This window comes from Cimex lectularius, unplaced genomic scaffold (genome assembly GCF_000648675.2).
Source record: "Cimex lectularius strain Harlan isolate CLEC.00 unplaced genomic scaffold, Clec_2.1 scaffold118, whole genome shotgun sequence".
NCBI classification, from domain to species: domain Eukaryota; kingdom Metazoa; phylum Arthropoda; class Insecta; order Hemiptera; family Cimicidae; genus Cimex; species Cimex lectularius.
This window is the reverse complement of record NW_019392720.1, coordinates 879,104-906,286: the sequence shown is the minus strand read 5'-3', so window position 1 is coordinate 906,286 and position 27,183 is coordinate 879,104. Positions and strand designations below refer to the sequence as shown.

The following is a 27,183-nucleotide window of genomic DNA, read 5'->3' as shown; positions in this document are numbered from 1 at the left end:
TACCTAACCATTCCTACCTTAATCTAACTCATTCCATCCTAGCCTAGTCCAACTCGTGTACATTTCCCAGTAACGTGAAACTGATGACCCAAAAATGGCCATGTAAAAACATGTATATCCAGCTCATAAACATAACCATAATAAAAATATATTCTTACCGAGAGTTTCAACTCAATTGAAAACAATCCAGAGCAATTTTAAAAACCCTTTTTCTTCAAAAATTAAGCCTCCAAAATCTTTCAACTCACTTTTTATCCCAATTATTTTTTTTACAACCACTTCTGACTGGACCCATCACCAGAAAAAATTAATAGGAATAATATCAATGTGAAATTTCTAAAGGTGATGAACCTCTCTTATTTGGTCTTTACCGATTTTCTTGGTTTGCCTATCTTCATTGTTGAGATCCTGATAACTAAATTGCAGAATATCAATTGTTATGAATATTGTCTTGTAAATAATGCTATGTAAATTTATTAAATTAAATATTGTACAGTAAGTAGAAGAGAAATAAAAGTTCAAAACCAATTTTGATGTATATATTATATTCTACATACGTGTAAGAAAACACTTAAATTTGATTGTGTGTATTACAAAATCCAACAAAATTGGCTTTCTGTCAAAGTTTATTCACTTGTATATATAATTTTAACTCATATTCTCAATCAAAACTTGCCAACTGAGCAATGAGTATTATTCAAAAATTATTTTGTTTATAGAATTTTTAAGTATCTAAAACCGTGCTGCTTTGCATGCTAAACAATTCCGAAAGTAAAGTCTAAATAAAATAATTTGAAATCATAAAAAAATAAAAAGGTGGAAAAATGTAATTTAGATTTTTTAATTTAAGAGAGTTTATTTGCTTCTAGATGGACCACGGCCAGCTCAAAAAGATATTTTGGGCGTTCGTGCGTTTATATTGATTTTATTGAAACAATTGATGATGGGTGGGTCGGGAGTTCGAGAAGATGAACTTCAAAGTGTTCTCAATTACGTATCTACCGTTCAAGAGGATGAAAATTTGCATGATGTCGTTCAGACACTCATTTCTCTGCTATCTGAGCATCCGGCTGCCATGGTGCCCGCTTTTGACGCCAAACACGGCGTTAGATGCGTCTTCAAACTTCTCTCATCACAAAGTCACCTCATTAGGCTGCAGGCCTTAAAACTGCTTGGCTTTTTCCTAAGCAGATCTACACACAAGTAAGCATTTCTTTAAGTTATCTAACAAATAGATTCTTTCACTAGTAATATTCAATATTATAGGAGAAAGTATGATGTAATGAGCCCTCATAATTTGTACACATTACTTGCGGAAAGAATATTATTAAATGAAGAAACATTGACGTTGCCCACATACAACGTTCTTTATGAGGTATTGGATGCTAAAATTAATAACTTATCAAGTGATAAAATACATGTATAACATAGAAAACATCTTTTAAATTTGTTTTTGCATTGTAGATAATGACAGAACATATAAGCCAACAAATTTTGTACACACGGCATCCTGAACCAGAATCACATTTCAGATTAGAAAATCCAAGTAAGCTTTTGAACATGTGGAAGTAGTTTTCAACAAGCTCAACTAACTTCCTAATTTTTCAGTGATTTTAAAAGTCGTCGCAACACTTATAAGACAGTCAAAACAAACAGAGCAACTTTTAGAAGTCAAAAAACTGTTCCTGTCTGATATGACACTTTTGTGCAACAATAATCGGGAGAATCGAAGAACGGTTCTTCAAATGTCTGTTTGGCAGGTATTAAGATTGTTTACTTTTTAATCTCTAGGTTTTAAATATTTTGCATTATTTCAGGAATGGTTGATAGCGATGGCCTACATTCATCCTAAAAATGCAGAAGAACAAAAAACATCGGATATGGTATATTCGCTTTTTCGCATGTTACTGCATCATGCCATTAAACATGAATATGGAGGCTGGAGAGTGTGGGTTGATACTTTAGCCATAGTCCATTCAAAGGTACCATTTTTTTAAATACTCAAAGACAAAAACCAGACTCTTGTATTTATATGTTTATTTTCCATAATATCACTTATCTACTAATTTTTTTTTAAACCACGGTTTTAAGTCAAGAAGATCTTGCCCGGGCATAGCGTTCCTGGGTGTTTCATGCTCAATCATCCACAGTCTACAGCATTTAGGTCCACCGGAAGTCTCAATTGAACATAGTGGTCGACTGTGATATATGATGGCTAGAGATGATAGTTTATTGCTTTTACTGCTCTACAGAACCATCAATTAACAGGTCCCTTGATAGGTAGTCAACTCCAAATGGTCTGTAATGTAAGGGTGAGCTCTAAAACAGCCATCAGAAAACTTCTTGAAAACAACCTAGTCTATGAACATCCCACATTAGGTTCTCTTCTATTGGAGAAGCATTGAGTGGAAAGGTGACTATTTGCTAATCAGCTTCTCGCTTCTCTTTACAGATGAGTGCCGATTTGGTTTGTTGCAATCATATGACCATGATCGTGTGTGAATATGTGGAGAATGCATTGCTTTATGTGCCATGCAGTCACAGCCTTTTAAAAGATAGTTATGGTGTGGGGTGGAATCATTGTCCATGCCTGTACTGAATTGATTACATTAGAGGAAGTTCTTTTGGAAGGTGTTGTCTCATTCGCTCCATTTATTGTTGATGTTGACTTCATGTTAATGTTGATAATGCTCGACTGCATATAGTTTGAGTAGAGGATGTAGGGATTACCACAATTCGTTTTCTTGATATGAATCCCACAGTCCAACAACTATTGAACAACATTGCTTATTTACTCTATGCCATGGAAACTTAAGACCCTTTGCAAAGCCATGGGAGGTAATACGGTTATTAAGTGCAAAATTAGTTAATAAATTGTTAGTTAAAATTTAATCTATCACTAAATGATTTTCTGGTGTTTTGATGAATTTTCTTTCAAACCATCATAATTAAACAATTTTTATTCAAACTCATGTATTTCTGATCTTGTTTAATTTGGTTTACATTAAAATAAGTATAAAAATACATATAGTTTAAAATAAACGACAAAATAGAAATGTCTGGTTTTTGTCTTTGAGTTTATTAATTTTTTTTCTTATTTCATTTTTTCATAATTTAAAAACAAATTATAGGTATCATACGAAGAATTTAAATTACAATTTGCTCAAATGTATGAACATTATGAAAGACAGAGATCAGACAATATAACAGATCCGGCATTGAGGCAGCAGAGACCTATAAGTACGATCTCTGGTTGGGAACATCAAGCTCTTCATTCTTCTGTGTACCAGGTGTGTAAAATTGAAGATTAATAAACAGACTTTATTTTAAGCGTCACTTGAGTGAACTCGCTTTATATAATTTTGAGTTGTTTCAGGACATTCATGAAAATTCAGAAGAAAGTGAAGTAAGGGAAGAGAGGAGAAATGACAGATGGGCTAATGATAAAAAACAAGATTCGGCTAACTTTTCAATAGAAGATTCACCGACTGCAACTACAATGGCTCTTCACGACACTGCTGAAGTCAATGTTCCAAGCAATTCAGGCGATTCAAACTGCGTGTTTCTCGTAGAAACTAACAATTTGCCATACACCAGGGAAGTGAGCTCTGATGAAAAAGACAAAGAAGGAAACTACATCACTGAATCTAGTGAAATGCAAAATAGGATGACTGAAACCACTTTGAAACTCGATGCTGATGAAATGTCCAATATTGAAAATTCAGGAGAATTCAGCAAGATAGGAGACAGTGATAATTCAGAAGTTTATTTAACACCGACAGGCACTGAAGCTGACAAACGAGAACTTCAAAATTCAGATTACATAGAAGATATCGAATCCGTCCACCAATTAAGTTCTGAAACGAATGTCATTTTGTCTGAAGCGAGTGAACTTATCGAATCTGTGGTTAGGGAGGCTACTGAAAGTAAAGTTATTTGCTCAAAATTTTCTGAAAAATCTGATGACACTTTAGAGCCTTCTGAGGAACTTATTGAAACAATTATGCCGTCCAATTTGACTTCGACAGAACTAGAAAGCTTTGTAGATGGTGAGTCGAATCTTTCTAGTCCTGATGAAACAATGAATAATTGTGCTCAAGAAGATATAGATGACAGCAAGTCTGATGTTATTACTGACAGTATGTTGTGTGAAAATTTACAAAACCTATCTCTTCCTGTTGACCAAGTGGAAATAGAAAGTTCTCAAAATGAAACACTTGGAGGGCAAGAAAAAGACGAATGTGCAAACTCGAAAAATGCAGATGATAATGATAAGGGCCAGGAGTACAAAAGCGAATCCCATGAAATTTCATCTAGTGTTCAAATATCACAAAATGAAAATTTCACTGAAACTCAGGCTGTAACTGAGTACAAAAATGATTTACCCAAAAAGAATGAAGAAGTGTCTGAAACTCAGGCTGTAACTGAGTGCAAAAATAGTTTAGTTGAAAAGAATGAAGAAGTGAAACTTTCCGACACAGCAGATCTTAACAACGAAGAAACTAAGAAATTTGATAAAGTTGATGGTGAGTTTAATATTTTTGTTGAAAAACTTATTACTAGTAAATTTATGAAATAATGTAATTTAAATATCACTTAAGCTATATCATTATAATTTTAACATAATACAGATCTGGTTCAAGGCTTAAATTTTGCATTTGTTTTGACATATGTTAGTTTGTTTATTGTTTCTTCACTATTTTCGTGGTCCACTTGACCATTTAATACAAGACAATTAATTAAGGTTTTTAGTTGAGATGAAAAAAAGTTAATGGCACGAGAGGGATTCGAACCCGCGATCTTCGGCTTGATACGCCGCTGCTCTACCACCTGAGCTATCGTGATCTAGATCCACTCGGATATCAACTCCCCATCTCAACCCCACGGCGTATCTAGCCAAAGGTCGTGGGTTCGAATCCCTCTCGTGCCATTAACTTTTTTTCATCTCAACTAAAAACCTTAATTAATCGTTTTGTTTATTGTTTTTTAATTGCCCGGCAATGTTTATCAACTACTCATTTTGTCTTGGTTTTCCTTTCATTAACAGAACCAAAGCGCAAAGTGCCACAAGATGCAAACGGAAGGCCTATGTTTAGCCCTGGTCCTTCTCGGCCTCCATTTAGAATACCTGAATTCAAATGGTCTTATATCCATCAGCGATTACTCTCTGATGTTTTGTTCTCAATTGAAACAGACATTCAAGTCTGGAAAAGGTAAACTATCATTTGTTTATACCCCTACTTGATTTTTTTAAGTAATCACTTTTAATTGTAGCCACACTACTAAATCTGTTCTCGATTTTGTGAACAGCAGTGAAAACGCTATCTTTGTAGTCAATACTGTTCATTTAATATCGCAACTGGCTGATAATTTAATTATTGCCTGTGGAGGCTTATTACCTTTACTCGCATCTGCAACATCCCCTAATGTAAGTACCAATCTTAGGGAGGGGTAGTTGGACTTTAAGCCCTGCATGACAGGAACTTTACTTTTACATATATCTAGATTATTATTTTTATTATTATTCTTTCACAGAGTGAACTGGATGTCATGGAACCTACTCAAGGAATGCCAATTGAGATTGCAATCTCATTTTTACAGAGACTTGTAAATCTAGCTGATGTTTTAGTTTTTGCAAGTTCTCTAAATTTTGGCGAATTGGAAGCGGAGAAAAATATGTCAAGTGGTGGAATCTTACGACAATGTCTTCGATTGGTATGTGAAATTATATTTCAACTATTAATGTAAATTATACCGTTTTAGTAATTTACTAGCAATCCCCCCACCATTAAAGCCATTTTAAAATATTGAAGAAAAAATATTTATATTTTTTAAATAATTTTTAAACAGGCTTTTGGCTATTTCATTGAAATTTTGTAAAAATTGCAAAAATTTTATTTCATCAATAAAGGAAGAACATTTATTGTAATGTAGACCTGGTAATTCCTTAATGTAGTTTCCTTAATGATAGAAAATTAAATTTTTATTCTCAGAAATACAATTTATAAAACATTACTTTTGTCATTTTTATACCATACCTTTCAAAAAATATGCAGTGAATGGTAGTAATTTTTATAATTATTAAAGTCTGCAGCCTGAATTGGCTTTGCTGCTAAGCTAAAAATCGTTTTGATTGTTATAATTGCAATTTTTGAACATAAATGCATTTTATTTATAATGAACTTTAATTCATTTTTTAAGGTTTGCACGTGTGCAGTGAGAAATTGCCTAGAATGTAAAGAGAGGAGACGTCCTTTCAATGGCACTTCAATTGTATATAATAATAAATCAGCCCACCTCCAATCTTTAATACGTGGTGTTCAAACATCTCCTAAGGTAAATTAATCAAATAATTAGTTATTGGCCTTATAAGAATTTAAGGGGATGTTACAGATATGAGATCTACAATTTTAATTTTTCTTCTTTGATACTTTGTTGAAAAATATTATACACAACAGCCGAGAAAACAATATTTAAATTTTTTAAAGTATAATATATTTCTGCTCTCATGTAGTATGTATGTCCAGATTCTTATATATGTGTCGATTGTTTTTTTAATTTTTTAAAAAGATTTTTATGTAGAATAATAAAGTAATATTGATTGCATTCAATAATAGCTTGGTATCAGAAATGAGAAAGCAATAGAGAAGTAATACTCGCACTTCACACTCGCATATTTTCTCTGCTTCACTGAAAATGACATCACATAATAACATAGCATCCCATCCCTAACTCTGCCTAATGTAATCTCTCACTTTACCATGCTCCTTACCTAAACCCTAACTCAACCCTTACCCTTATGCTAAAACTAACCTAACCTCACCCGTTATGTGACCTAACCAAACCTAACCTTACCCATGCGCATTCCCCAGTAATGCAAAATTGACGATGTGAAAATGATCATAAGAAATTTGTGTATCCAGCCCAAAAACATATTCATGTTAATATATATCTGAATTATCTTTGATGCCCATACTATTTTGAGGTATAGATACTCGTTTCCTGCACCCCAAAACCCCTGAATACAAATATTTGGGAAAATGAAAAAAATATTATTTTTTAATAGATAAATAAGTAAATAGATAAATTTGCGCTGTATATTTGACAGCCAAGAATTTTTACGTTGAATGCTTTTAGCACCTAGAAACAGTTTTGGTCTTGGACAAGTTCGCATAAAGTTGGGGGCCAGCTTTACCTTTCAAAAAGTCTACAAGAGAGAATTTTGTAGTGCACTTCATCATCCGTATCACATTCGGGGCATAAAGGACAAAAAGAAAGGAGAGAAATTAAGCTTACTATAGGTTGTAAATTATTGCATTCAACATTAGCTGAATTTGGATAAAATCTCGAGGTGTTATGAATTTTTATGTGGAGCACTAGACATAAAGAGAAAACAATTGTCCCCAGCTGATCCAGCCAAAAATAGCTTTCTTTTCTTACTAAATAAAAATTTGCATATAAGGGCTTTAAAGGGTGCTTAAACAATTCTGAATCTATTTTGTTACATTTTTTTTTTTTAGTCTACTTTATTAGAAGCGCCTTATTGTTTTTGTAACCTTTTATATATCTAATCTCATTTAATACAACCCTGAATATTATTTTCTTATCTTATTTTAAAAAAATCTTATAAATGCAGAAAAACATTTTAAAAAGTTAATTAAGGTTTTCAGTTGAGATAAAAAAGTCAATGGCACGTGCGGGATTCGAACCCACGATCTTCGGCTTGATACGCCTCTGCTCTACCACTTGAGCTATCGTGACCTCGATCCACTCAGACACCAACTTCCCATCTCAACTACACCTTTTGAATTTTCCCTCCTTTTTGCCATTTTTCAAATGTCGTGTAATCAATTTGATTCTCGGTGACAAATGAAATGGCCACGGAGAGCTTTAGTGAAGGTATACTTCATTTTAAACTTATTCAATTCACTAGTTTCGTGGTCCGCTTGATCAATTAATATTAACCAATTAATTAAGATAAAAGAGATAAAAAATATTATATTAAATATTAAATAAAAAATATTAAATTGATTACACGACATTTGAAAAATGGCTAAAAGGAGGGAAAATTCAAAAGGTGTGGTTGAGATGGGAAGTTGGTGTCCGAGTGGATCGAGATCACGATAGCTCAAGTGGTAGAGCAGCAGCGTATTAAGCCGAAGATCGTGGGTTCGAATCCGCGAAAACGTTAATTAATTGGTTAATATTAATTGCTCAAGTGGATCACGAAACTAGTGAATTTAAAAAAATGTAAAACTTAAAATGTTTTTTTCTCGTTCCTAGGGTATGGCAAGAATACAAACACAAGTCTAATATTTTTCACCTACTATCACAAAAAAAAGTTTGCGTTAAATTAGTGATTTCGTGTCTGTGGCCTCCCCTGGTCAATATTATTTTAATTTGTTTCTTTGTGAACATGAGCAAAATCGTACTGAAACAATCGTTTGTTATTCAGAATGTCGGAGAAACAACAAATAATCAAGGGAACCCTGTAAAAGATCCAGAAAAACTGTTACAAGACATGGATGTTAACCGACTTAGGGCTGTCATTTACAGAGATGTCGTAAGTATTTTGTTTTATTTATTATTATTTTTATATAATTAATTTTTTTCATTGTTTCAAGGAGGAGACAAAACAGGCACAATTTTTATCCCTTGCTGTTGTATATTTTATCTCAGTATTAATGGTCAGTAAATATAGGGATATATTAGAACCGCCTTTAGCACGAGTAGCCACTCCGCCTACCTCAGTTGGAAACCAACATTCAGAAAGCCCTCCAGGTTTGTAAAAATCATGTTTTCATTTTTTCAAATAATTTTATTGCTAATTTTTGTATAATGCTGCCTAACCTTTGAAATCATAGACTGCATCTTTAATAATTTTTTTTATAAGATGGTTCCAGAAGTAGCCAGGAAACAGGTAGTTGTCTTTAATTATTTGCCTATGATGAAATCAGTTAAAGAAAATTCCTTAACAGCAATTTAACTATCAGAATGTATGGTCCATGGATTGTCTGAGATTTTGTTAAATTTTAGTTTCATTGCTATAAGGAATTTGTACTATTGAAATTTTTTTATTAAGTAGTAAATAATTTTTATGGCACTTTTTAACACAGATTCAAATTGAAAAGATAGATCTAATTCAAGTTCACAGTAACCAAAATGTTTTGTGCTTAAGCACTCTGTTTTATTTTTATTTTCTCTAGCACAGCATGCCAACACTTGTGCCCTGCTATTTACTCATTAAATCGATAAGTTATCGAATATTTCTATAAACTTGAGGCTCAGTTTTATCGATACTGACATAATGAAAATGCAAACTGTTTTTACGTATTTTTTTGAATAATTATCATGGTGAGATTATATATTTGCATTGGCATATGAATATGGATGGGGTAAATAAAAAATCCTTTATGAAAAAAAAAAATCAGACATAATTGAGCAGAATTTTAAGGAAAACAGTATGAAATTTGTCTTGTTTAGTGTTTTTTATTGAAAGGAGATTACAAATCTTTACATACTTTTAACCAAGTATTGCATATAATTAAAATAAGGTAAGTTAGTTTCATGGTGAACTTCTGGATCCAAAATTTAAAAAAAAATTGTCTTCATGATTAAATTGTACTTAACTGGAAGTTAAGAAATATCATAGATTTGCCAGTATCGTTTTATGCAGATTGCAGTGGACCTCGACCTCTTTTCCCTCAATGGTCGCATCATGTCTACCCTCAGTTCTTACCTAACTCACACCCTAATGCGCCCCTACTTAGAAACAGCAATAATAACTACAGCAGCAACAACAATAATAACAACAATATCAACAATGCTAAAGTGTTAAGATACCCAATTCTTCCTCGTCAAGGTACCCAAATCTATGTTTCTGGAAACTGTTTCTTTGTTACATAGTAGGTTTTTTGTATAATTTATATTGAACAATTTAGTTTATAAGTTAAAACATTACTTTGTATGCTTAAAAAGGCTATATAAATGATAAGTAGATTTTTCTTTTCACTTTTACCGATTTAAAATAGGTCAAAGTCTGTAATTAATACTTATCTTGAAATTTAATTGAATATATTAAATTCAAAATACATAATAGGTTTTATTAAATTCCAAAAACTATAAGTTAGTGTACATATGTTACAAAAAAGCAGAAAGTTGCAAACTTTTATACTTTTCTATTGCAGTTATTAAAAATAGAATTAACGTACTACCATCGTGAAGTTTGGTAAGTGGAAATGATTGCTTTTTGGTCATTCGTGCTTTGGCAGTATGCATTACAGAACAATAACAAAAATGCCTTCGTCCATTGCATTAAATAGCCCTCATCTAGAAATTGGTACGAAACAAATAATACAGCTTGCTGGAAAAGCTATTTTGAATGTTTTATTTTTTTTTTTTTATTATATACTAGGTGACCAGAAAACATTCGTGCGGATTTAAAGGGTATAATTGTCACAATTAAAATTAGTTTATAGATATTTTATTTGGGGAAATAGTCTCCATCAACACCTATAGCCTTCTCCCAACTTCTGTGAAGTTCTAATAAGGGGAAAACTCAATATGCCCTTCTTATAAAAGTTTGGGTCCCGGTGCTTAAAAATTAAATTCAGCTCATTTTCCAGCTTTTGACGATTATCGAACTCCCGACTGGTCGCATGAGTGTCCATTGCTAAGAAAAGGTGAGGGATGGGGCCAGGTCTGGATAGTACGGAGGGGGTCTAGACTTCCCAACCAAGCTTCATTGTCATCTCTTTTATTCAGGCTGTATGAAATCTCAAATTGTCTTGGTGAAAAATTACACCTTTTCTGTTATGAGAAGTTGTTTCTGGGCCAGAGGAAGAGATACTTGTTTTATTTGTAGATTTCTGTAGTGATGGTCTGGCCATGTGGCAGGAGTGTAGAACACCTGCTGTACTCCACCAAATACAAAGAATATTTGGTTTTTACATTTGGTGACAGTCAAATGTATGATCTCCTGGTGTTTCTGTACAGGATCTATTTTTCGTTGCATATTACAATCAGGTCAATAAATAGCTCTACTTGCTGTGAAAGCAGGCAAGTGGTTAGAAAGAGACCATCGGTCAAGTTATGAGGATTTACTCAGCTTCCATGTTTTCCCAAGTCGATGTAAGCTAGATTACATGGTTTCATTGCTTATGTTGAATGCTCTGGCAAGTTCGTGACATATTTGACTTTGAATCAAGTTTGATAGCTTCCCTCAATTCATTGTCATTCAAGATAGAAGGTCCACCAGACCGTGGTTCATCATCAATCCTTTTATTCCCAGAAGAATTCCAACTTTTGAACAACTTGTGGGCAGTGTGCTTGCTTATCGTTTCATCACCAAACGCAGTCCAAATTTTACGAGCTGCCTTGGCCACATGCTCATAGTTATTGCATTATATTGTACAAGAACAGAATTTGGGAAAATGGAAGAAAGAAGTGTCTGAAAGAAAATAATCTGCAATAAAATATTTATCATTAGATAATAGTTGCTATTTTACAGGTTTTTGCACATTTTGCACCATCCTTTGTCACATTTTTTCCATGGATTACTTTTTTCATTAAAAGATAAATATTTTGTAAGCCTTTTTGTTTTATATTTGACTTAGTTTTTTACTTACTGTACCAAATTTGTTACAGAAATTCTTGCCATTCTAGGCAGGAAGCTGAGTAAGGTAGTAATTTTTAGGAATATGTGAGAAAGCATGATCAGGTCACTAACTTTAACCGAGTTCAGTTTTGTGTACTATTTGCTTTTCTGAATTCTCATTAATATTAACAACATTATTACATCATTATTAATATGTAATTGCTAATTAAATTACATAGATTTATTGAGACGGGGTGTTATAACATCAAATGCTTTGGATTTTTTTTTTAAAGTAAAGCTGTGATCAAACTTTTTAATGTTAAATCATTTAAGTTCGAAATAAGTTCATACTTTACAGCATATTGAATGAAGACATTTATTTGTTGATGTATTTTCTATTTTGATTTTTTTAAAATAATTTCTACTAATCGCAATGTAATGATGAGTTTATAAGATTGTTTGGCACTCTTAATATTACACTGGCATTTAATATCACTTACCAAGCTTCACTGTTGTTTGAGCATTGAAAAATCATCACTATGCATCACTTTATCTAACTTTTTAATACCATACCAAATAAAACTGTATTGTTTAAACAAAGTTAACAACAAAATCTACTTATTATTTAAATTATATATATAAATGGCATGCGTGGCCTGCTAACAGGCTAAAACGATAAATTGAAAGAAGATAGTTATAGTTTTGTGTTTCGTTTTGCATCCTATCTCTTAATTTTTCTGTTGTTACTTCAAAAGAAATTTGTTTAGGTAAACAACGTAATTTTCAGATTAATGAAGTAACAAATGTGATTTTTAGAACGCATGATTGCATGATATTTTTCTTTCTTTTTTTTGTGACTATCAAATGTTATTGTTTTAATGACTTTGTTTATAGCATTTATATATGTTTAATCTATTATGTTCATTTACTTCATGAAATGGATACATGAAAGTGTTAATTGTATAAAAGCTCAGAGTTTCTGTAGCATGGTTATGATAATTTATACCATTGCAATGGTTGTACCCTCATCAACCACATGGTTCTGATTATTGTAGATAAAGCTTTTATGTTGAAAATCATTAAAAATATAGTTTAAAAAAATAAGAATTTTTTCTCACTGCGAGATGGTAAAAAGTTACAAAAAAATTCAATTTACAAAAAATAAGTTATATAAAATAGTTAATAAAAAAATTATTAACTAATATAGCTTGCCTGCATTTTTTTAATTTTATTGTTTTATTGCATTTTGACTAAGGTTCTTTCATATTTTCAAGTTTGAAACTGTCTACAGTTTTTTACTAGGTGTATAAATTACCTGTGTCCCTTTGCTTAAGCATATTCAAGATATTTTGGCTGTTGATAAATATTAAATAATGTGTATGCTGTTTTTATATTTTTTATACTCTTTTTTTTAACTGTATGACTTGTTTTGTAATATTTTTCTTTGCACTTCATCCAGATTTCAACATTGTCAATTTTCTTAGTGTTAAAGTTATAATTGTTTAATTCTGAACTGAATTTAGCTGCAATTTTACAGTTATGGTTAAAAGTTATAATTTTGAATAAATAAATTGGTTTAAAATTAGATCACCTCGTTTGCCCCTGAAAATGTTAAAATCAAACAAAGAAATAAAGTTAGGTGTGAAGAAACATATTATATAAAAAATAAACTGGATTGTCTTTATATTTTCTGTAATACTTAAACCAGCCTTTGTTATTTCAACCCTGCAGTGGGTGCATAGTGGTACTGCAACAATTTCCTTTTTATTGTAGTTTTAGTTGGAGTTTATGTTTCGATTTCGCAAAAGTATAGTATTTGTTCTATACGTTTTTAAAGACAGGGAGCAACATGTGTCATTTTCCCGTTAAAGAGAAGGTGGTCCCTTTCATTTTTTAGAATGCTTTACATCGCTCAAACCGAATAATCATGTTATTTTTAAAAGCGACCGTTTTTGAATGCATCCTTTTTGTGGCAAGATGCTCGGCCACAATAGGGTTCGGGACCTAGAAAGTATATATTGGCACCTTTTTTTGGCCAACATGCCCACTTTCTCATTGTCTCTATGTCCCAAATGCCAGGGTTAGGTCGTTGATGTCACTGACTTCTGTCAGGGCTACCATATAATTCCACATACTTTTTGCCTTTACCTTGCATTAGGTCCTTAAGTGCTACCTGAATGTCAGAGAGAATGGCTATCATCCTGGACTGAGTTCCTAGCCTTTTTATTTCTCTGGCATAGTATTCTATTGCTATGATTTCAGACTGGAAAACTGAAGCATATTTACCCATGTTTAAAGTCAGTTCGGTCTTCAGATACATCCCGAGGGCTCCAGCTCCTGTGATTCTATCTGTCTTTGAGCAGTCACTATACCAGAAGGAATTGACCTTCAGAGGTATTCCTTTGGCCCACTCTTCCTTTTCTGGTAAATAATTAGGAGTGATAGTTTGATTAGAACAAACAAAATTGACAACAAAATAAAAACCTTGCACGTGTTGGTGAAGTTTTTATTTTGGAGTGGTGGTGTCAATTGGCAAGTCTAGTATGACATCTGAATTACCTCCTCACTCAGTTTCCATTGTTTGTTGACATGGCATATCCTTGCAGATGGTTGTCCATTTATGAGCCTATCAGTTGCTGCTCAGGCTTCTCCTTGGATTAAATTATGGTCGGTGGAAGGTTTAACAACACTTCCAACGCCATAGTTGGCATTGTACTCATGGCTCCAGTGACACTGAGGCAAGTTTGTCTTTGAGTGTCACTTAATTTTCTATCTAATCAGGAAGAATTAGAAAAAGACTGAAATAATGAAGAAGACTGAAAAGTTCAAAATCATTTTAAAATATTTTTAAAAAACAAGGAATTTGATGTCATTTGTTTAAGTTAGTATTGAATTAGTCCTTTTACTACTACTAACTAGCCTTTTATACTATAAATGTTTATTTGATGATGGGTTTTGGCCTGTGAGTCGGTGGACTCATGTTGAACTAGACAGGGGTCACTTACTGGGTCTGTCTCCACTCACGAGTTTTTTGAGTTATTAGGAACTTGTGTTCCTCACTGAAGATGGCATAATACTGAAACACATTTGAATAACTAAAAAAAACAGTGAGTTGAGATAGACCTAGTAGTGACTCTATGCCGGTTCAACATATATAAATGTTTATGCTCATATTTTTCATTCTATTTGTCTCTATGATGTATGATGTTGCTATTAAGTTAACTTTCTATTTTTACAGTAATTTTGTCATAATTAAAAAAAAGGACTTGAGAACCACGTGTGCCCACTTTTGTAATTTTTATATTGCTGCAGGTTTAACGAAAGGCCCAAAAATAATTGTATGATTGTATTAAAACTACTAAAACTATAGTTTCTGTTTTTATTTTAATCGAGCAAACAAGAATAATTAAGGTTAATCAAATCTGACAATTGGATTAACTTTGCTTTTTAGTGAGCTTATTTTTAATTTAAGTTGGTTAATCTACAAAGCGAAGCATTCGTCTATTTTCCAAATTGCTTATGAAATAGTGTGTATATTATAAATTTTGTTTGTTGTAATCAAATTATCATAAACAGTTTCTTGTTTGATTCTTTTTGTATGTTGTTTGCATACAAATTTAAAAAAAAATTCTTTTTACTCTATGTCAAAGCATGTACTAAAATAATTTAATGTTAATTATGTAAAATGATGTAAAATGGCCACATCAAAATTATGTAATTAATGCACACATTTAAAAAAGCAGGCCATCGTCCTGCGTATGAAAGTAGAATAGCTGCTTGTTTTGAATGGTTGCAAATGAGAAATTCGCTTGGTACTTTATGCATTTCATTTTTTTAATCTTCTACCTTTAATATAAATTGCACGATACTAGACAATTTTGAGTCAAATGTATTCATTCGGTTTCATTTTCAGAAGGAGAATGTGATGTAATCGTTGTAGATGAAAACAGCTCGTCTGTACTCAGCGGGAACCCTCCCGAATCAACAGGATCCTCTTCTGTCAAAGTGTGTATACAATTATTTTACCTATTTGATAATTAATTTTATCATGTATAATAATTAGCAACATTTCGTCTTTCGCAATTGGTGTTTAATGTGGCGTGTGCTTATTTATTTTTTTACATTTTTTAATTCTTTTTAATAAATGAATGTTTATTAAATATCAGTTTAATGTTTTATTAGATGCAATGTATTTAGAGGACCTCAAAATAACAAACAAAATTCTATTTATATTCTGATTTTTCTTTAAGTACCTATGAGTTAATATATGTTTATAATAATTGAATTAATTAATGGGATTTTAAGGTTCCTTGAAAATTGATACTTTCTATTAGTTTCTTTAAATTCATTAATTTCGTGGTCCGCTTGACCAATTAATACATTACAATTAATTAAGGTTTTTAGTTAGATGAAAAAAGTCAATGGCACGAGCGGGATTCGAACCCACGATCTTCGGCTAGATTCGCTGCTGCTCTACCACTTGAGCTATCGTGACCTCGATCCACTCGGACATCAACTTCCTATCTCAACCCCACCTTATGAGTTTTTTAATCGAGGTCACGCTAGCTCAAGTGGTAGAGCAGCGGCGTATCTAGCCGAAGATCGTGGGTTCGAATCCCGCTTGTGCCATTGACTTTTTTTCATCTCAACTAAAAACCTTAATTAATTATTTCTATTAGTGTTTAAACATATACACAGGGCACATGGTATGAAGGTAAAAAAGAGAAAATTATTACAAATTTTATTGGGCAGGTTCTAAGTATATTTCAATAAGAATTTTTTAATGTATTTTCTTATTGCTCCTTTTCAACTTTCACATTTTTTCAATAAAAGGCCAATCCATAAGCCAAATATGGTTCGATGGGTCAGCTTGAAACATGAATAGGTATGTTTTAATAGGTCACTTGCTTAAAGCAAAAAAAAAAAAAATAAAATAAAAAATAAATAAATAAATAAAAATAAATAAATAATAATAATAAACATTGCTTTTAAATCTTCCTAATGATCAGTGTTACATACTGCATCTTATGTTCTTATGATTCAGCTTTTGTTGATTATCTTACGTTTGATCTAGACAAACTTTTCGGTCAAGTCTTGAGTCATTCCTTTCAAGTTGAATCTCAATTTGAAATGTGTGAAAATCTCAGTTGATTCCTGTTCAACTTTTACCCTGCGATGTGCTTTATTTTATGTTTTTAAAATGTTAACAAAAGACAGATGATCCTCAAATGGATTTGAAACTGACTTATTAAATATATGTTGTTATTGATTACCAATTTATATAAGCTAAATTCTGCACACGGTCTTTAACTCAGTGGTAATGGTAGTGGGTCATCCATGCATGTCCTATGCTTAATAGGATGAGGATGATCCCTCTTCTACAAGTCAGGTCCTCATTTTCATAGTAAAGTGTAATTTGTAATAAACTCTTGTATATTATAGCCCTGTTTCCTCTAAAAATAGGAACAGGGGTTCCAAAGATTTGCTGGTCTGGTGTATATGAGTAATTTTTACTCGGCATTCCTACATGCTCTATATGGAGCCAAGGAAACTCTTCAATTAAATGGGAAACTGCTAATTTTAAAGTTATGTTGAGGTGAGCGGCCCCAGAAGTCAAGGACATAAATGGGAAACATTTATCCTGCAATTGTATAATGGTTGCTCAACCTTTATACAATTGCAGGATAAATAACCTTTTATTTTAACCTAAAAATAAGAGTCCTTGTGTCAACCTGACATGGCCTATCCTTAATCGCTTGAGGACGATCCCTCTTCAACAATCAGGTCCTGTGAGCCAACCATTGAGTTTAAAAGTGAATATTCTTTTTCTTATTAAAGTGTGATTAGTAAAATGTCCTTACATAATGTTTAGGGATGGATAATGTTATACTGCAGTTATCATATCCATTGGTCTGACACTTTCATGCTAATAAATACATTCACTCTCAATATACTTATCTAGATTTGAGAGAAATTTTTTTTGTTCTATTTTCAAAGAAATGAAAATTGCTTTTTGTCTGGAATTACCAGGCAAATGCTACATATCCTTGGCACATAAGTTATTGACATTTATGATAATAACTGTAATATTTACTAACTATACAATATATCTGTAATCCGTGCAATACAACTCTGTGCACAGGAGTTAATAAAGAAAAATAGCGAAGGTGCACAGATTTACATGCTTTCTGACTATCAGGCAGCTATAAAGTCACTAAATGTCTGTGCTTTCAACTTCAAACGTGACTGGGAAAGCCTTAATTGTCTAATGGCTTGAGGAAAACACAACAAGAATTCTTTAAAATGGTTTTCTGGATATGAAGGTACAAAAAAGGGGCAGGCCTATCACACATGGGACCATGACCGCAACCAGGTGCACCAGAGTGGTTGTGGTTAAATTGGAACTGGAAAAATAGCTTGAGAAAGAATAACTGGACAAAGGCACCAGGAATGAGAGACAAACGCAAAGATTAATACATTTCTCAAAAAGGTGAAAGAACTTCTCTCTCTCAGTAAGCAGGATTTTAGGAAAATTAGGCCTCTATACCGGCCTCTGCCTTCTTAATTCTCACCTAAAGAAGATGGGCAAAGCAGAGAGAGAAGACGACTCTGTCAGCTGTCAGGAGGAACCAGAGACATCTGCTTATATCAGAATGAGAAGTATTAGCCCGGTTACGGTACAGCCACTTTGGTAAGGCAATTCTCTCACCAAAAGAAGTGTGTGAAGAGGCACCGAGGAAAGTGCTTAGTTTTATAGGGAAAAAGTGCACTTTCGAAGGTCGCAGTGGGAGGACAGGATTTTTTAAATCCTTATTCAACCACCAAACTTCTTTAAAAACTAAAAGACAAAAAAAGACACTAGGTATATCTACGCCCAAATGTCTATTGTGTAACACCATTTCCATTTGATTTACTTGCAATGTTTCCGTGTAAATAAAATAAATTGCAAGCCAGATTGAAAAACGAGTGGCAGTAGTTTGCCGATTCCTGGTCTAAACAGCCAATTTAGGTTTTGTCTTCTTCATTTCATTCAAAATACGACGAAGATCTGAGAAAATTTTAATAAAAATGAAGTGTCGAAATGATAGTAAATTTTGCAAAAGATAGTAAGATGGCGTTCCAATGAGAAAATGGTTTTTGATGTTGCTCAATTTTGAACGTGTGAAAACCATGAATGTTAATGCAAATAAATAATATCACAGCAAATACTTTAAGATAATTCGATGGTGCACCTTTTCGGGCTAAATAAAATGTAATTTGTTCATTATGCAAGGACCGTGTTAAAGAAGATTGCAAAGTGCACTTATCTTTATCTGAGATTCAGCTTCTGCATTTAAATACTGTTAAATTAAATAGGACTCAGTTTATTGACTTGTTGCTTAATGATTTCAAAAATTTATAATTATGCGTGCCATGCTTTACACTATCACCAAAAGTTAATATTACAATTTAATTCTTAAATTTAAAGCTTTTTCATTCTAAATTGCTAGTCCCTATAATTTATAATCTATATTTATTGTAAATTAAATGAAGAAAAAATTATGGTTTGTAATGCTTGTTTGTAAGTAACGTAATTATTAAAAATTAAACTATTAATTTTAATGTTTATTTAATAATTAATTGCATTTATTTTATTTTTTCTGTCAACTTAAAATTTAAGACAAATGTAAATCGACCTCCAACAGATGGACTCTCATGCTGTACATTTACTTTAAATTATATACATATTATGTAGGTTTATAACGTTTTGCAATAAATTATATACTATTATTATTACTAATTTTTTTTTTAAATTAGTGATTAATTTGTATGTCAAATATTATTTAGGTATATGGTTTAAAATAGGAAGTAAACAAAAATATATTATTTATGCATTTGTCTTCATGCTTAATTTTACATATTTTATTTCAAATTTCTCCTACAAATCTGTTCCCTCCATTTGTTGAAATGGTGTAATACTGTTGTATTTAAATTTAAATTGCGTTTTGTTTTATTTAGATGGTCTTTAAGTTCAGAAAATTTGTTCAATTTAGGCAAGTATTCTTTATCTCTCGTTTTTATTTCTCAGCAGTTTGTGTTTTATTAGTTTAGTACATTCTTTAACAGGAGTATTTGTAAATAAATCAGTAACATCAAATGACACTAAAACAGTTGTTTGGTATATTAATGTTCATTATCTGTTTTTTTGATTGTAAAGAATTGTTGATACCGAATGTAGTTTTGAAATTGGTGTGGGCTTTTAATTATTTTATCAATTGTTATCGGGAGTTTGTGGCATGGAAAATTATAAAAGGACACTACTGGTCTTGTAGGTTTGTTTCCCTTGTGAAGGAACAATATAGGATAACTTTGAAAAAATTCTTTTCAAATCTAATAACAAATTAATTAAATCTGTCCTTTTTTGGAAATGCTATGTACACGATATTTCATTTCACATGATCCGGAACACTAGAGGATCTACAAGAATTCCTCCAATTAATTAATTCTTTACACCCTACTACAAATTTTACATTGGAAATAAATAAAGATTGTTGTTGTTTAATCTTTTTAAACTTAAAACTGCCCATAATAAATAACCTAATTGAAATAGACATACATAGAAAACCCACAACTACAGACACTATGATACCAGCAGATTCTTCTCGCCCATGTGCCCGAAAAGCTGCTGGTTTCATTTGGCTCATAGATTTTGTGTTAAAATTCACATTAACACCTGCTAATTACAAAAAAGAAATACAAACAATTAAAATCTTGCCTAAAACAATGACTATCGAGAAATATTTATTAATAGGTTGTTAGTAAAAAGAATATAAAATAGTAACTTTAAAAGAAGCAACAATCCAACTCAGCCACCCTATCAGAAAAAAATGATTAGGTTTTAATTGCTTTACATACATTGGGGAACTATCAGGAAAAGTAGGTGAAATTCTTAAACAAGAAGGTTTTAGAATAGCTTTTACTTTTTCACTTAGAAACATCCTCTCAAAACTTACAGAAAAGGGTGACAACTTGTCAAAAAACTATGTTTACAAACTTGTTTGTAATGATTGCGATATTAAATATCTATATATTTATAACAAAGTGGCAGAGAAATTAAAACGAGAGTTAAGGACACTTGCCTATATTAAACAGATTTTCTGAATTTCATATTTTCATATTCATTCATCTAAATAACACAAAAAACAATTTAAATTTAAATATCACAGAGTTCCACAGTTTCAACTTAGGGAAGGCACAAGATTGGTTTGAGAAATTTGAAAAAAAAAAATTAAAAATAAACATGGAGTTAGAGCATTAATAATATAATAGATGTTTATGTACTGCCTCCTATTTTAAATAATATTTAACGTACAAATTAACCATTAATTTAAAATAATTTTCTTACAGTATTTATTAGGATATTTAGTTGTGTTTCATGTTTTTCATAAGTTAAAAATTGAGAGACATCAAAAACTCAGCTTCTCTTTGGAACATGTTGCATTGGTGGTAGTTTATAGTTTATGGCACCTTTTATTCAAATACGTGCCAAGTGGGACAATAATAATATAAAAAAAAATTATTTAGCAGATAGCAGATCTTTGCTGTGCAGTGGAAATAATATAAATAAACAAAAATCCAAATTTAAAAAAAATTATATTCCTTTCTTTAAAGTAACAAACCAAATTAAATTATTCAAAATAAAATAGAAAAATCTCAATTAAAAAATCATACAAAAAGAAACAAAGAAAATATTTTTTGCTAACCTGTTAACTGTTTGATTTGATAGAAGTAGACGCCACGACTGCTCTCAAGCTACTACTTGATATGACGAGTACAGCGCTCTTTTCTCTATTTGTTTGACAAAAAAATTATTTACATTCTTATATAATAAAAGTAAAAATAACAAAGTTTTGTTGACTTAACAAATTTAAACAAAAAAAAATAAATTTAAAAAAATATAAATTATTGTTTGAAAATAAAATAATATTTGTTTTATTATGAATAATAAATTAACTTGAAAATTACAAACATAATAAAAAAAGCAAACAAAAAGTCAGTTAATTAAAAATTGACTTACTACAACCAGTGTTTAATACTCGAAATCTGGGTCGTTGAAAACAACAAATCTGCGATTAAGAATTATCTTTTAACTAATCTATTAAAATACAGCATTATGCCCACTCTATTAAGTAAAAATATCATTCTCGATCTCCCCTCCAAAACAAAAATAAAACCAAACATTGAAAATAATTTTATAATTAATGTATTGTAATATGTTTAAAACAATTTTTTCCCTTGTGTGTCAAATGAATCTAATATAGGAATTAAGTTGTTCTTAATTAAATTTTTTCTCCATATTTTTTCATACAAAATTTCTCACTAAATACTAGCTTTTATTGCATATACTCCCTTTAAGCTGTTTGGTAGTTTTGTCCCACTCAATACTGAATTTCCTAAAATGTGTAAAATTTAAAAAAAACATTATCAGCTTAAATCTTATATCCAATTTACAATGGTGATGCCTTTAATTAAATTATTTAATAAAAAACAAAAACTTTTATTTTTCTATAAATCCTTATTATTAAAAGCGTGTACTGGTTTAAAATATTGTTAAAAAAATCTAGCTAAATGTTAATATATAACTTTAAGCAAATGATTAATTTTTAATTTAGCGCTCCTCATATCCTCATCATTCATATGAAATTGAGGACCAGCGGTATAACGGAAGGCATCAACATTTCAACATTTCCAATAAGGTATCATTATAAATCAGCATAAAATAGCTATAGCTCAGATAAATATTAATATAATTTGGCATTGAATTGTTCCCATGTAAATAACATTAACTGTTATATTGAGAAAAAAATTGCACGAGTTGAGTGTACGTGATTTTTTTAACAATAAAAAATTATTGTTTACTTCATTTCCAAATTCCAGTACTTGAGTAATAAACTTAAAACTAAGTAAGTTATAGTATTTTATTTTTCAATCTGATCCATTTTTCTCCTATGAAAGGTACTTTATGTTTTATTTTCCCTTTGTTTTATATTGGGCTGTTTCAAATGCATGAGTTTGCAATCAAAATTACCTAGTAGGTTTTGTTTTGATTTGTATTTATAAATATATTATTACCATCTGCAATTTAAAAGTACATTGTTTAAATAGAGGATACATACCGTTTAAATGTTTAAATAGAGGATAATAGCAGGGAGGAAATAATAGATGTTATCCTCTCATTCACTCAATTTTACTGGCTTATAGCTTCAGAGAAACTGTATTGAAATGTATCCATTGTTCCATTCCAAACTATTTTTCTCCAATTTTATATTCCTTCCTTTAAAAGGCCTTTGGTTTTTATTAAATGTCATTCATCCAAAGCTCGATATCCTGGTCTACATTTTCTCTCTTGCTTTCAAGTGCATTTATATTTTTCTGCGATTTATTAGAAAATCAGGAAAAGGGGAGAGACAGTCAAAATATTTGCACATTATGTTTTAGGTTAGAAGGATTCAGTCTCTTCATGACATTGCCTCGATAGTGCATTTTAATTATTATCTAGAGCTTATTGGCGTATGGACTTTAAGGGTGTTGTGGAGGACTACACATATGCAGTGGACATTGTCAGTGGTTCTACTATCATTTTAGGTCTAACAAGGTTTAGTAGTTCTGCTCTTCTGTGATGGTCCTTTAATGGTTTGCATCGGTCCTGGAACACAACGCCATTGAACTGAGCACTTTAACGATCCACAGTCTTAAAGTCATTGTGGTGAACTACTCTCCTGACCTGTGTCCTAGACTACTATCATTCTAGCTCTAAGTTTAGTAGTTTAGCAGTTAGTTTCTGCGATGGTCTTTTAATGAACTTTTCCCATGTCTGGGCTTTACCATTGAACCAAGGACTCATTTTTAACCCGTTGCCTGATGGATCTACATTTTCGGTAATTAATATGTCTGTGTATATTGGTAATTGGTATGTCGCAAAAGAGATCATGGCCGATAGGTGTTGTGACTGTACTTTCCTTGGCCAATTTATCAAACTCCTTGTTTCTTTGGTCTAATCAAGAAAAATTTTGTAGTTATTCTCACTGACTGTGAAAATTGTTGAAATTTTTTTAATTTGTGGTGTTTTGGTTATTTAACACAAGTTGCAATTTATATTCCAATAAAAACACTCATTATTAAAAAAAAATAAAACAGCACAGTAACCAATTTGACCATGTGTTTTTGTTTTCCTTCAACATTTTCTCTCAATTAATTATATGCAAGGTATAAGTTTTTCCATTTCCTCAAGAACTATATTTAAAATTGGTAAGATTCATAGCACTTCTATCGCTGTGTTGGGTGATGTGCTAATCCAGGCAAGCAGTCCATAATTTAAACATTTCTGTTGAAACAGCCCAATATTTTGTACCCCATGGTTATTTTTTCTTTTCAAAACTTGAAAAAAAATTAACTATTGTACAATAGTGAGTAGTTTAGTAATTGATTGTTGTGTGTATGTTTGTAATTGGAATATTTTCAAATTATGTGATTTAACCTCTCTATTTTCATGTTTTCTACAGTTTCTTTAAAAAGTACATCTTTCAACCTTTCCTTAATTTGTGTGGTGTTTAGTGACCGTTAATTAATGATTATTTGGAGATAGTGAGACTAGACCGCATCTCACAATCTCCAAATAATTACTTTCCTTTAATGTTGTATTTTAGCTAGTTATTTGGTGTTACCCTTTGACCTTAGTGTAAAATCATAAACATGTTATTGCATACAAATGTGTAGTTTCTTATAAAAGCTTCATTTATGTTTTTTATTTATCATGTTGATTAATTTATAACATCTTTTTAGAGTGTTGGCTGTGTCGAAGAAGTGATTTCTGTAACATCTCTGGCAGCAAGTGATGCTGATAGTATTACAACTGCCGACACAGTTCATGATGATAACAAACTATCGAATAATACGAATGAAGAAAACTGGACCGATGTTAATCTCAATGAAGATACCGATCACAGGAATATGCATAACTTGCAAATGAGAGGTACTAACGTAATACAAACTATAATTATGTTAATATAAAGATAAAACTAAAAAATGTTTAATTAATCCTCAATTATAAAAATATTTAAATTAAAAGTATATTTATGTTGTTTGCAGGAAACTTGAGAGACAATGAAGGCAATGTTCCAAGGGACAGAAATTTTGGTGATGTCAGTGTTGTTGTTGTCGTGCCTGGTGCTAATGATGTACCGCAAAATATGCCTGATGATATTGCTATCAAAAATCTTCCTTCGACGACCACTACGCCCACAACGACTCCGTCGAGAGAAGCCTCTTTGACCCAAAAGCTCGAATCGGCTCTTGGTTCCGTGTGCCCTCTTCTACGCGAAATAATGGTGGATTTTGCTCCGTTTCTTTCAAAAACTCTTGTGGGCTCTCACGGCCAGGAATTGCTTATGGAAGGCAAAGGTAAAATGTCAATCAATTTTAATATCTCGTATTATATATATTAATTTAAATATTTTCCAGGACTAATTACATTCAAAAACAGCCATTCTGTTGTTGAACTGGTCATGCTGCTTTGTTCTCAGGAGTGGCAAAATTCTCTTCAAAAACATGCAGGACTTGCTTTCATTGAACTTATAAATGAAGGAAGGTATGTTTAAATTATTTATTATGCATTTGCATGCAAAAAAATATTTTGATGAATTATATAAGCCCAAATATACACATGCATACACATACATACACGCATGTCCAGAGCTGAGCCCATCACTTCTCGCAGTCTGCCGGCAATTCCAGCTTTTGTAATTTACAATGAATTACAGGAAGGCCACAAAAATATCTCACTAATGTTGGCAGTCCAGAGTCAGACCTCACTAAATTCAACATAAAAATGAAACAAAACACAAAAAAAGAGACGATAAATATAGTGAACAACCAAAGGAGAAAAAATACTTTTTTTAGCTTTTTTATTATGTTAAAGTTGGATTTGACAACTTCTGTATTCTTTTTCTTATTTTGTTCAATTTTTCTGCTCTTGTTGTTTGCTATGTTTGTTGTCTTTTTTATGTGTTTTGTTTAATTTTTCTTTCTTTTTGTGCTTTTGTATCATGTTGGGAAATACATTTGGCCAGGACAAAATATTGCATTGAAGTTGAACCACTCCCATTTTTTACACCACCAATTTTCTCCCATTTAGCATAAAACTTCTGCACTTTGGTTTAATGTAATTAAAGAAAAGGGTATACTTTTTGAATTGATGAAATTTGCCAATATCTACCATGAATTTTTCCAACGATTTGCAAATTTAGTGTTTTTTAATCAATTTTAAATTTAGCAGTTTTGAAAGATTTAGATTTTTTAATCAAAAATTAAATTGAAAGTTCTAGAAGGATGTCTTCTTTAAAGTAAATTTAATGCTCTTTTCAATACTTTTTTTTTTGGATTTTCTCAAAAATGAATAGTTCAAGAGCTACGAGTAGCTCTATGATGTTCTGTAGATAGTTCGAAAAAAAGTTGAAAGCAAACGGGTTAAGAATCGGACCATGGTTCATACAAACATATACAACAAAATATCTGCTAAAGATTTTCCTGAAGATTTTTCTTTCTGTTATGGCTTAGACAATTCTTCTCAGGGGTATGATATCTGGATCTGTAAGACTCAATAATGGCTTTCCAACGTACCACACTCTTTTTCTAGACATTGCGGGGCAGTTGCATAAGGATATGTTCTGTAATTTCTGTCTCTACTGACATAGTCAACATGGGTCACTTGTTGTTTGAGTTTTTAATTCCTTTCTGTTAAGTAAGATTTCCTCTTTCTCCGATGGATTGTTATTGTGAGTAGTAGTCAGTCTTTTTGCTTGCCTGGCAAACCATTAACCATCCTGAGGCTGGGCCCCAGGGGCTATTAACAACTAGGCCATTTCAGCATCCAACACAATCAATTCCTAAGTCCAAATCTATTCACACTCTCACTATTAAGTACATTCTTTCTCATTTACATACCATATACTCACATTAATGGAGTATTCGGTATTCCTCCATCATCCTCCACAGATATTATATAATTAACTTGATTGAGGGTTGACGGGGTACTCAATATTCCGCTCTCTCTCACAATTCACATTCACGCTAATAAATACATTCATTCTTAACACACACTAGGGCACACAAAAATATCATTACTATAAACAATGAAACAACCCTGTTTCTTCTAAGTATTGGAACAGGGGATCCACATACTCGCTGCCGTGCACAATTCTCATATTGGGTGGCATTCCAAAGCGCCTAATTAATTTAATAACTGAAATGATCTAAATATACTCTATTATTGAAAACTATACTGTATTATTTTATTATATATTATGAAATTTAATTATGAGTCACTCCAGTTCCTAGTTCTCATATTTTATTAGTAAATATGGTTTTTGTCTTCAGACTTCTGTCGCATGCAATGAAAGACCACATTGTACGTGTTGCAAATGAGGCTGAGTTCATTCTGAACCGAATGCGCGCTGATGATGTACTTAAACACGCTGACTTTGAGGTAACGAATCTTGCAGATTTTTTCAGCATACTAATTTTATAATTTTATCATGCTTAAAAATCAC

At 31.7% G+C, this 27,183-nt stretch overlaps 1 protein-coding gene and 1 long non-coding RNA gene across 5 annotated transcripts in view; one reads left to right on the top strand and one right to left on the bottom strand.

Annotated features, from left to right (window-relative positions):
* The window catches only part of LOC112126807, a 32,994-nt gene extending 11,210 nt beyond the window's left edge, over positions 1-21,784 (bottom strand). Inside the window, exons 1-2 of the long non-coding RNA XR_002910239.1 lie at positions 21,654-21,784; positions 21,340-21,424 (exon numbers count right to left, since the gene is read on the bottom strand). This is a non-coding gene — a long non-coding RNA (uncharacterized LOC112126807). The remainder of the gene's footprint in view (positions 1-21,339; positions 21,425-21,653) is intronic.
* The window catches only part of LOC106667160 (neurobeachin), a 243,309-nt gene that overhangs the window by 66,039 nt on the left and 150,087 nt on the right, over positions 1-27,183 (top strand). For 2 of the 4 annotated variants that reach the window (XM_014394896.2, XM_014394895.2), the window contains exons 15-34: positions 870-1,203; positions 1,267-1,375; positions 1,465-1,546; positions 1,609-1,760; positions 1,818-1,982; positions 3,132-3,290; positions 3,377-4,526; positions 5,048-5,213; positions 5,275-5,428; positions 5,536-5,715; positions 6,202-6,336; positions 8,456-8,563; positions 8,625-8,781; positions 9,677-9,862; positions 15,510-15,601; positions 22,249-22,332; positions 24,419-24,608; positions 24,725-25,036; positions 25,097-25,223; positions 27,011-27,119. In XM_014394896.2, the coding sequence (XP_014250382.1) occupies positions 870-1,203; positions 1,267-1,375; positions 1,465-1,546; positions 1,609-1,760; positions 1,818-1,982; positions 3,132-3,290; positions 3,377-4,526; positions 5,048-5,213; positions 5,275-5,428; positions 5,536-5,715; positions 6,202-6,336; positions 8,456-8,563; positions 8,625-8,781; positions 9,677-9,862; positions 15,510-15,601; positions 22,249-22,332; positions 24,419-24,608; positions 24,725-25,036; positions 25,097-25,223; positions 27,011-27,119 (4,151 nt within the window). The remainder of the gene's footprint in view (positions 1-869; positions 1,204-1,266; positions 1,376-1,464; positions 1,547-1,608; positions 1,761-1,817; positions 1,983-3,131; positions 3,291-3,376; positions 4,527-5,047; positions 5,214-5,274; positions 5,429-5,535; positions 5,716-6,201; positions 6,337-8,455; positions 8,564-8,624; positions 8,782-9,676; positions 9,863-15,509; positions 15,602-22,248; positions 22,333-24,418; positions 24,609-24,724; positions 25,037-25,096; positions 25,224-27,010; positions 27,120-27,183) is intronic. The other 2 variants (XM_014394899.2, XM_014394897.2) reach the window with 2 other exon arrangements.